Here is a 12097-nt window from a genome sequence, read left to right as displayed (position 1 = left end):
AAAAGCTATTTATTTATGAATAACTTTTCATTTTCTACCATAAATTTTAAATTCCCAGCATATTCATCCATGACCCAAATTTCATACCTTGATAACTTTTCAAATAAATCCCATAAATAGAAAAATTAGACTATCTCGATTCCAAAAATATAAAAATTACTAAAAACTGAACTTGATTTCATACCTTATGAAGCTTGAAAAGTTTTCTTCCTCTCTCCTAGGGTTTCCATAGAAAATTTGGGGAAGATTATATGAAATTAGGTGATTTTTTTCTTTTTAATTAATTATCATCTATTAATTTTATTGATTTCCAATTTAGTCCCTACCCTTTTTCTAATTTTTCCATGGACTCTTCAATGGTATAATTACCATATAAGGACCTTAAGTTTTGAATTCCATAGCTATTTGATACCTATAGCTACTAGAACCCAACTTTTACGTTTTATGCAATTTAGTCCTTTCCGTAATTAAACACACAATCGGTAAAATTTTTGTATAAAAATTTTCATGTGACCTTCCTATCATGATACCAACCATAAAGTAAAATAAAATAATTTTTTATTTTTGGTTTGGATTTCTGGACCCGAAACCACTATTCCAATCTCATTGAAAATGGGCTGTTACATATTGGGTGGATTATACTTCGCCATACAGACTATTCTACTACTATACGCCAAAACCTTAGACCCGCTAGACCTGGGGTGTTACACTTTCCTTCCCTAATAGCCTTTTTATCATTTTGTAATCCTTCTAAGAGTACTTTTATCCATGATGTACTCTTCTTTCAAGGTTCCTTTTCATATGAGAGATTTGATTTAACTTCTAGAGTTCCTAATTTTTCCCACGATCTGAGTCGATGCAATATGCATAATAGTCATACTTTAACTGAGGGGGTTAGTGACCAATATGCTCGTTTTGGTGAAAACAATATTCAGACTTTCCTTATTTGCTAGCTTAAGGCATGAGTGCGAATACATCACCCCGTTATCAATTTATACACAAATGGCTAACATCAAACAAATAAAAGTTAGCTGTAATAGCTTCTAGGCTCTCAGTGTGTAACACCCCAAACCCGTGACCGTCACTGGATTTGACCACGTGGTGTTATCGGGCTTACTTCCCTTATTTCTCTCTTGGAAATATTTAATTTCTGTCCCAGGCAGGCTAGCTAGCTGCGTCACTGTCCTCTTAAAAATCATATCTCGAGTTCCAGAACTCGAAAATCAGTTTTGTAAATTTTCCCTGAAACTAGACTCATAATCCTATCTACACATTTTTTTCTAGAATTTTTGATCGAGCCAATTAGTACAGTTTATTAGTTAAAGTTTCCCCTATTTCAGGGTTCAACTACACTGACCTTTGTGCACTACGACTTGGATATCTTCCTGTACAGGGCTCCAACACTTATTCCGTTTGTTTCTAGAGAAACTAGACTCACAAGGGAATCTGTACATATAGAGCATGACTTCTAATTCTCTCTGGTTAATTTATAGTAAATTTTCAAAGCCGGAGCAGGGGATCCAGAAACCGTTCTGGCCCTGTTTCGCGAAAACCTGATTATCCCTTAAAATACAGCTCATATGGTCGTTTCGTTTCGTCCATATGAAAATAGATTCATCATGGTTCAATTTCATAATTTATTCACTATTTAATTCTACTTCTACTATTTTTAGTGATTTTTCCATCTCACCTCACTGCTGCTGGCAGCATCTGTTACTAAAGCAAACAATGACTATTTCATAATTCTTCCATGGCCAACTATTTCATCATACATAATACAAACTATGGCCACCTTATCAAAATTAAGGTTTCTAAGGCTCGTGCCTATAGGTTTTAGATTCACACTCAACCGACCACATAGGCCATTTTCGCATGGCTTAAAGTTTACAACCCGAAATTCAACAAAACAAAATAGCCTATACATGCCAAATGTTCTCCTAGTTCAACTACGAAGACAATACCAAAAGATTCCCGGCGGTGTGATGACTTCAACGACGGTTTCGAGCACATAAACGATACGAGTCCAAGAGACCTAAAATGGGTGACAAGAAAACACCGAGTGAGTTTATAACTCAGAAGTCATAAGCACTTCACAACCATCCGTTACTAAAATTATCATAAAATGAAATAATGAAACAAGGCCCATTGTTCCACCATACCGAACTACCATAGTTCCTTAGACCTTCGGATCAATGTCATACCAAGTCATACATTTACATTTCATATACTATTCAATAGGATATTTGAAGCAATTTCCATTCATCATTTCATTTCCGCAACAATCATGCAATTGAAATCATCACATAGATTTAAAACTTACCGACTCAACCCCGAGCATGAACATAGTATCTATTAGCCACGAACTCAAGGTACTTACTCTTTCCGCTGTCCATACTCGACTCGATGAAGACACACCCTCCATATAATTGTTCTATCGGAGATATATATATATATAGAGTACGCACACACAGTGCTTGATACTCGATTTCGCACACTTAGTGCCATGTGATTTAAGCCCGCACACATAGTGCCATACCCTTCGAGCTCGCACACCCAAAGGTCAGAATTTCCAGCATGCACACTTAGTGCCATATATTTCCAGCATGCACACTTAGTGCCATATATTTCCAGCATGCACACTTAGTGCCAATCTAGTCACCGTACACACGTATTGTTCAAGACACTTAGTGCCGAAAGCAAACTTTCTACACATTTCACTATTTCTTTTACATTCAACAATGTCATCATTCCATACACATACATTTTCATTTACATATCATCTCATTAAACACAATTGCATAGATATTATGATCATTTAAAACAATACCAAATATATGCTTAATGACTTACCTTATATTGGATGAAACGATTTCCAATCGACTACTCGATTATCTTTGCTTTGCCTTTGTTTGATTCTCCCTTTGATGTCTTGATCTCCTAGTATAAATACATTTAGTAGTTAAATTTCTTGCTGGATACTTATGTGTATAATTTAATGGTTTTCACTCCATTCACAACTATCCTTGTTCTAAATATCAAAACCTTAGCCAACATTCAATTAATGCATCAAGGCCGAATGTATTATCACTATTAAGGTAACCTAGTCTCAAGTATTTTCAATTCTAATGTACAACATCTCAAATTCCCATGACCGATCACACCTATTCTTACTTTCCAATATTCGAAATAATCAAAATCACCTCCTAAACACAATAGTCATGGACAATGCCGAATCCTCAAGTGTTTGAACATAAATTATTTTACTAATATAAACATTCACGAATCATATTCATAGGAAGACTGATTCCTTTCCATAGCACATTCATCATCCATACTTAGATGAAACAACCAAAATCCCTTCCTTTATACCCTAGCCGAATGCTCCAATCATCCATACAAATTACAAATTTTTGCATGGCTAAGTAGGAGCCATTTAACATGCAAGAAAAATAATCATAGGAGAAGAATTTATCATTCTAAGTAAGCTCCTATCTCCAACACTAAATCATTCGGCATTTTGCCTAGACACACACAAGAAATCTCAACTTCCTTGACCTTACCAAGAGTGCATCCACCATTCAACTTAACATATTACAAAACCAAATCAACAAACTCAAAGCTTACCTCCTAGTAGCCAAAGGTACTTGCCGAATTGACTTGAGTAAATCTCCTTCTTTTCACCCTTTGTTTTGGCTATAGCAAAAGAAAGAAAACATGAACACTTTTTTTTCTTCTTCTCAAGCCATGGCAATTGTAACAAAATGAGAAAGGATGAACAACAAAATTTTTTTTCTCCTTTCTTTTCCTCAACTCACGGCAACAAGGGGGCATCCACACTCTTTTTTTTTTTGTTCATCATTTCCTTTTTCTCCATTTCTTTATTCTTTCTAACATGATCCATTAACTAGACATGTTTGAAACATGTTCCCTTGCCCATGCTCTTTATTTTATTATTTCTAACATCCACCATTAGCAAAACATGTTCAAGACATGTTTTCTTTTGCCCATCTTCATTACCATGGCGGCCACTTCCTATAGTTGGCTAAATTGACATGCAAATCCTCATGTCTTTACTTCATGCATTATTTGGCCACTTAAAAATTCACCTATCATATTTTCAAGTCCTAACACATGGGTCCTTTCTTATGAATTAGCACCTAATTAATAAAATCAAGGCACGAAATATTTACGCATACAAATTCCACATACAATAAGCACAGAATATAACACCTAATTATTCTTGTGACTCGGTTTTGTGGTCCCGAAACCACTCTCCGACTAGGGTCACATTAGGGGTGTCACACAGTGTCTCCCTCTGCTCCCATCACGTATTTCTTAGCTATGGCTTTCAACTCTGAACCACCGAGGATCCTCGCATTTTCATGTGTGAAGCCCGACCTCACAAAAGCTAATAGAACCACCGGGCTTACTCTTGCGATTTGTTTGATGCTTCTATTAGCTAGCTGTGGCTAGTCTATCTTGAAGTGACCTATTCTCCACGTTTGAAGAAAACACTCGATGCCTTTAAGTAATTACCCTTCTAGTTCTTCCCACATTTACTGTAAGTGGGACCGGACATCCTCATTGATCCTCCTGTCCTAGCTACTGACGTGGTTTGGCATTTACCACGGTCTCGTCTAACAACATTAGGCTAAAAGAGAATTCTCTATTGTCACACCCGATTTCCTTAAAGTCCAGAAATTAGAAATAATTGAGGGTTAAATTGAAAGAAATTGTAAGTTGGCAGCCTATACTAGAAAATCTAGAAAATTTAGTAATTGACTTTGGACATGGTTAAAATCAAATTCTAGTTAAATTGGATTAAAACCAATTGGTTCTTTAGTAAGAGACAAAATTATTATCAATGGATAGTCTCTATATGGTTGAAGATCATACGTGAAGGGATATAAATAGCTAAGAAGTGACTTTATGGGGAGGATTCATCTCAATCTTGTTTCATTTTCATCTCTTTTTCGTCTTCTTCCTTGGTTGCTTTGAAGGAGAGATAATTATGGAAAACTCTGCATGGAGTGGTGATCATGAGGATTTAATCGAAAAAGTAGAGAATCTAGGGAGCTGGTAAGGTTCTAAGTACTTCGATGTATGTAAGATTTAGAAAAACAAAGTTAAGGGTTTTTAGAACCACTTTAGGGGTTCTGCATGTTTCTGGAAAACTGAGTTTTAAGCTAGAAATACCGAGTTTAACTTATGACCTTGGTTGTAATGCTTAGCTGCTAAAAGAATAAAAGTTCTAACACTCGGAAAAGCTAAGTTTAGGAGGCAAAGAAGCAACGGGTGAGTTTATATAATTCATTTTTAGGACGCTGTATAGCTAGTATGAACAATTGTTGAGTTCTTTGATGATGTATGAACTCTACTGTTTGAACATGCTTTGTATGCATAAAATTTGCAAAATTTGCATAAGTAAATGAGTACCGAAAAGTGTGTCGGTATATATAAAAGAAGGTTATGATTTTATGCTTCAAAAGTAGCATACTCCATGATAATATGTATATGAATTGCATATATTGCATGTTTGTGACAGTGGAGTACAACGGAGAAATTATTGACGGGTTAGTTGAAGTTCGGATTTGAAAAGTAATGTTTCTGTTTACCACTATATAGTATTGTTGGGTGCAAACCTTGATGTGTGATGCTCTAGGACTTACGGAGGGGACACTGTGGTGTTCGAGCATCAAGGTCAAAAGTGGAAAAATAGAGGAATGGGTGGATGGATAGGGAAATAGAATTTCGTTAAGATTCTATCATACGGTGTTGCTGGGTGCAAAATGTGTTGTGTGAAGCTTTGGATGTTGCTGAGGGGAAACTGCAGTGTTCGAGCATAAAGGTTAAATGTTAAATTGAATGATATCGACAGGTCCTTCAAGGCGTCACCTTGATGATGGTTATTAAGTTCCAAAGAGAAACATCATAAAGATGATCAACAATATCCATGGGGTGACACCGTGACAGTGGTAAGGTCCTTCGGGTGACATCTCAAATAGGTTTAAGGTGTAAGACCATAGCTCAGCTATGGAAATCAACATAACCCATCGAGACATTAATCACAAGGTACTCCACCAGGGTGCTAAACATAGGGTAAAAATGTGTACGACCATGGCTCGGTTATGGCAACATAGAGAGTTTTCCAGGACATTAAACATGGGGATTATAGGTGTAAGACCATATCTTGGCTATGGAAGCATATGGGGTCTGCCGAGATATTAAACGCGGGGTAGTCCACCGGGACATTAATCACGGGGTAGACCATCAAGATGATATTTTTTTATATGAATCAAATTATAATAATTAACCGAATATAATAATTATAATTACCATAATTAAAATAACGCTTGACCAAAAAAATTACAATTATAGTAATTATAATCATGTTTGTCCTAAATTATAATTACAGTAATTATAACAAGGATTTCGGTAAATTATTTTTCGTTAAATTTTATATGAATCAAATTCATATATTAATTTAACCATATTTTTCATTATGTGTGCAACATACTTGTACATATAATTCCTTCGATATTTAGCTGCCCAATTGAATTAATTCTATAATCAATTTAATCCATGTGACAACTACACTCCATACTAACTATGTTTGGATTCCGTTCATTTCAACCATATGGTGTGACCCTGTAGGTTATTGTAATTTTAGCAGTAATACTAGAACGATTCTAACATTACAAACAATGAGTGGCATCTAGCAATGCATCATTGCTACCTAAGTTACAAGAAGTTATGATTCGACATAACCTCTCTGTGATTAACCATTCGTGTACTAAATCCTTTTGTCCTTTATATCTAGAATGGACACAAGTCATGGAATAGTCACACTTGCATAGCCTATCTAATGTTTCTTGATATCCTAAGTAGACTATGAAAAAAAAAGTATGATATCTCATAACATCTTATTTGAGTATGGCCATGCATTTCTAGTCCCACTCAATCAAGTGGCCTAGGATATTACTCCCATTATGTAGGAGGGACAAATTCTATATTGGTTAACTATATCCCACTACATAGATTGTGGTATATCCAACATCAGCCTTTATAGAACAACCAATTACGGTGGATGTTTGACTGTATCAAAATATACAACTCAGGATGTTGAGATAATGATGATATCAAGTCTGGGGATCATATACATAGTATTCTCTATGAGTACTATTGTGACTATTACATAATAATCCAAGAAACATACTCATAACATGTTAGTCCAATATGTTGTTCTCTAACACACATACTCATATATTGATTTTGACATCTCATGTCAATGACAACACCTTGTCATCAATCAACTACACGTTAGTCTTAATACATTATTATTGTCCAAACCAACAATAATACTCGACTAAGGACCTTTTAATAGTAATCATATTATTCTCAGGACATTATTATAAAACAATTTATTTATATGCACAAAAAATAAAATAAAATAATAATGGCTACGCCTTATATTAATAAACGAGGTAAAATAAGTATGTTATTACAATCATCTCATGATTGATCTTTGGGCATACTCTAAAAATCTCCCACTAGCAGTAAGACCAATTACTCATATATCTAATACCAAGTGACTTAGTGTGACGATCATGCTTCTATTGTGTCATAGGCTTCGTTAGTGGATCAACAATGTTATCATCTATAGGTACTCTGCATATCTCCACATCCATTGATCGGTAATCTCTCGAATATTATGATATCACTAAGTATCTATTTGGATCGTTGGTGAGATCTGGGTTCCTTGGCTTGTTCAATAGCTCCGTTGTTGTCATAACAGAGTTTTGTAGTATCTGATATGCTAGGTACTACCCTTAGTTCAGTAATGAACTTCTTGATCCAAACAACTTCTTTTGCTGCCTCAATAGTTGCAATATACTCGGCCTCTATTGTAGAATCAGCCATTGTATCTTGCTTTGAACTCTTCCAGCTCATAGCACCACCATTAAGGCAAAACATAAAACCTGGTTGTGATCGAGAATCATCCTTATTGGTTTGGAAGCTAGCATTAGTGTAACCCTTTACACTTAGCTCTTCCTCACCTCTATACATAAGGAATGTACCCTTATTCCTTTTCAAGTACTTAAGGAGGGTTTTAATTGCCACCCAATGACCTTTACTAAGATCTACTTGGTATTGACTTTTCATGCTTAAAGCATGCGACATGTCAGGATGAGTACATAGCATGGCATACATGATAGACCCTATAGCTGAAGCATATGGAGTCTTACTCTCTCTTGTGGAGTTAAAGGACATATTTCCTTCGAGAGTGAAATACCATGTCTCATAGGTAGAAATCCTCTCTTAGATTCTTCTATACTGAACCTTTTTAGTACTTTATCTATGTATGTTATTTGGCTTAAACCTAGGAGTCGTCTTGATCTATCTCTATAGATCTTGACTCCTAAGATGTAAGTAGCTTTGCCCAAGTCTTTCATAGAAAAACAACTTCCTAACCAAGTCTTAATAGACTGTAAGGTAGGTATGTCATTTCCTATGATAAGTATGTCGTAACACCTCTAACCCGTATTCATCACCGGAATAGGGTTACGAAACATTATCGGACTTATTACTAAAACAAACATACATTTCTCATACATTTTTCATATCCAAATAAAAGTCCATCACAATCAATCATATTGTCCCTAATACGAGACCTAGAGGCTCAAATCAAACATTAGAAGTGGTTCAGGAATAAACAGAGAACTTAGAAAATTTTTTGGAAAACATAGAAAATTTTCAAAGTACAGGGGACACACGCCCATGTGGCCCGTCCGTGTGTTTCACATGACCAAAGACATGCCCATGTCACAGGCTGTGTGGACATTCGAAATAGGATCACATGGTCGTGTCCCAACTCGTGTCCTACCCCGTGTAACTCCCTGACTTGGGTACACAGCCAACCACATGCCCATGTGACTAGCCCGTGTACCCGAAGAAATTACCTCACACGCCCGTGTGCCAGACCGTGTGCTAGGTCGTGTAAAAACTAGAGGGTATACTGACTTATGCCACACGACCAAGTCACAAAACTGTGTGCTAAACCGTGTGGAGCTACTGACTTGGATTCTAATTAAGCATTAGGGGACTGACCATGTGTTACACATGGCCGAGACACATGCCCGTGTCTCTGCCCGTGTGGACCAAAAAAAGGTCATTTTCCAAGCCATCTTTCTCACCCAAATTTGCATCAACCTAAACATGTCAAATTACATATAACATAGCATCAACAGGCATTCAAACCAATGTCAACTAAGCCTAAATCATGCTATTTCAATACCAAAAATTATAATACTCATAACATCATGTTTTTCTAATTCAAAACATACCATTTTCACATTCAAAATCACCTAAATGGTTAACTTCATATATGCATTAACTTACCTAATACATTTTCAATTTAATCTATTTGCTACCTTCAATACCAATTCTCAACAAGACATTTACCAAGTAAATATAAACCACATAACAGAAGGCCATTTACACATTCACATATCCAAACATATCCCATTGCAACCGAAATGTACACAAGATGTAACTAACCACATATATACATATATAAAGCAACATATGCCAAATCAAGTCATATTACATGACTAGTTACGTAACCAAACATATAGGCTTTCATTAGCCAAATGACCTATACATGCCATATAACCAAAATACACAAGTTCAAAAGTACCAAAATGACAACTTGATAGTGTGATGAGATCTCTGACAACTCCCAATCCGAGCAAGCATTGAAAATCACTATAAAACACGGAAAAGTAAACAAAGTAAGCTATAAAGCTTAGTAAGCTCGTATGGCTAATAAATAAAACTTACCATTCATTCATAAATTAAAGAAATAAACATAACATAATACAATCTAACTTGAATCCCAAAAGCCTAGCACATATTCTATAAAAAGGTTATAAATGAACTCAGAATTCTTATAGATTCAATGCTTATACAATTCATGAACATACTTGTACCGGTACATATGAATCTCATATTTTTTCATATTGTAACACCCCTTACCCGTATCTGACACCGGGACAGGGTCCGAGGCATTACCAGACTCAAACATCAACATTCATACAAAACTGGGCCATAGAATTTCGTTCAGTTTAAAACCATTCATAAACATGCATCTCTTCCCTTATACGGTCCCATGAGGCCTAAAACGTACATTGGGTGTGGTTTGAGACTAAACCGAGAACTTTGGAAACTTTTGGGAAACTTAAAAAATTTCCTTGTTTTGGAGAGTCACACGACAGTGTGGGTAGGCCGTGTAGTCACACACGCCCGTGTCTTCAACCCATGTAACTCTCTATTTATGACATCATCAACTAAATAGGGTCACACGGCCAAGTCACACGCCCGTGTGCTTAGGTCGTATGGCGAATTAAATTCCAAAAATCAGGTACAAACTTCACATGGCCTGGGCACATGCCCATGCCCTGAGACAGTGTCCTTCACACGGATGAGGCACACAGCCGTGTCTCTGTCCGTGTGTTTACTACTGGGCATTTTGTTTTACCTAATGAGGGTGCAGAGGACACACGACTGGATCACACATCCATGGAGCAGACTGTGTATCACACACGGTCTAGACGCATGCCCGTGTGCTTACCCGTATGGAAAATTTTGAGACTATTTTCCAAGCCTTTTGCCACCCTCAATAACACATGCACACCTACACATCTCAATGACATCCTACATAGCATAAATGAGCACTTACACATTCACAAACATGGTTCATCCATATCAACTTCTTATCAATTTATACCTGCTTAAGACTACATATTTTATTTAAACTAAGCTTACCAAATCACATGCAATATGAAACATCAATTTACTTCCATTTCATGCATTCATGCCTTAGTTGTTATTAGGTCATTTACTCACATTTCCATCATCAAACATCCATGCCAAATGAATTTAACCACAACATAAGTGACCATAGCACATGTATGCATGTATGAATAAGATTACATCCCCATAATTAATATGGGCCATATCTCATGGCTGTATACAAAATAAATCATTAAATCATTATAAGCCAACACATTTGGCTACATAAATATGACATATAACAAAAAGACCAAGTCCCTGTACATGTCATACTTAAAATACTTAAATTTTACTATACCCAAAAGATTAGTTTGATAGTGTGAATCGAGCTCCAACGTCTATCGATCCCCGAGCTAGCTTGGCAATACTATAAGGAAGTGGAAAAGAAAGGGGAGTAAGCATAAAGCTTAGTAAGTTTGCATGTAAATAATTAACAACATTAATCATGCATTATTATACACATAACACAATAATATTTATCACAAGGTCATCAAGTATCATAGGTACATTTTAAGTCATGCCATTTACATAATGTACAATAAAACTCATGATCATGATTCATTCATTCACTTCTTCCGAGGACTCATCGATTCATAATCTCAATGTTTATGAGCTTTGTGTACGTACCTGTACCCTTTCAACATGATCATACCTTGTCATGTCTTTGACATAATCATTGGATTACCCATTGAACCACTTGGAATACTAAAGGATACTCAGGAACTGTCATACACATGGTAGGATGCCAATGCCATATCCCAGATATGGTCTTACATGGGATCACATTTTGATGCCAATGCCATGTCCTAGACATGGTCTTGCATGGGATCGTAGATCGATGCCAATGCCATGTCCTAGACATGGTCTTACATGGGATCCCATATCGATGCCGATAGCTCAGCTATGGTCTTACACGAAATTACATATTGATGCCAAAGCCATGTCCCAGACATGGTCTTACATTGGATCGCACATAACCCAAATGTCATGACATTTGTATCTCTTAAGGTTGAAACGGGGTTTCGAGATATCAAACTTCGTCGAATTATCATCGAGTCATCATTAATTAAATCCACAAAGACAATTACACAATTCATGCAATATTAAAGCATTAAAAACATAATAATGTAATGTTGCATTATTTACACACGAACTTACCTCAGTACTAAAATATGGCTAACTATTTGATTTAGTCCACAACCTTGTTTTTTCCTCGGTTTAGGTCCGGACACTATTTTTCCTGACC

General features: G+C 36.2%; 1 protein-coding gene across 1 annotated transcript; it reads right to left on the bottom strand.

The window, feature by feature from the left end:
- Positions 1-7728: 7728 nt before the first annotated feature.
- Positions 7729-8271, bottom strand: LOC128290592 (secreted RxLR effector protein 161-like). Its single transcript, XM_053026299.1, has one exon. The coding sequence runs from the start codon at positions 8269-8271 to the stop codon at positions 7729-7731; it is 543 nt and encodes a 180-aa protein (XP_052882259.1).
- Between the last annotated feature and the right edge of the window lie 3826 nt (positions 8272-12097).

Source organism: Gossypium arboreum, chromosome 3, assembly GCF_025698485.1.
Source record: "Gossypium arboreum isolate Shixiya-1 chromosome 3, ASM2569848v2, whole genome shotgun sequence".
Taxonomy (NCBI): Eukaryota; Viridiplantae; Streptophyta; class Magnoliopsida; order Malvales; family Malvaceae; genus Gossypium; species Gossypium arboreum.
The sequence above is the reverse complement of the archived record's forward strand: the minus strand, read 5'-3'. Positions and strand labels throughout refer to the sequence as shown.

Coding starts and splice junctions, on each gene's coding strand:
- LOC128290592 (XM_053026299.1), bottom strand. CDS start 8,271: ATGTCCTTTAACTCCACAAGAGAGAGTAAGACTCCATATGCTTCAGCT.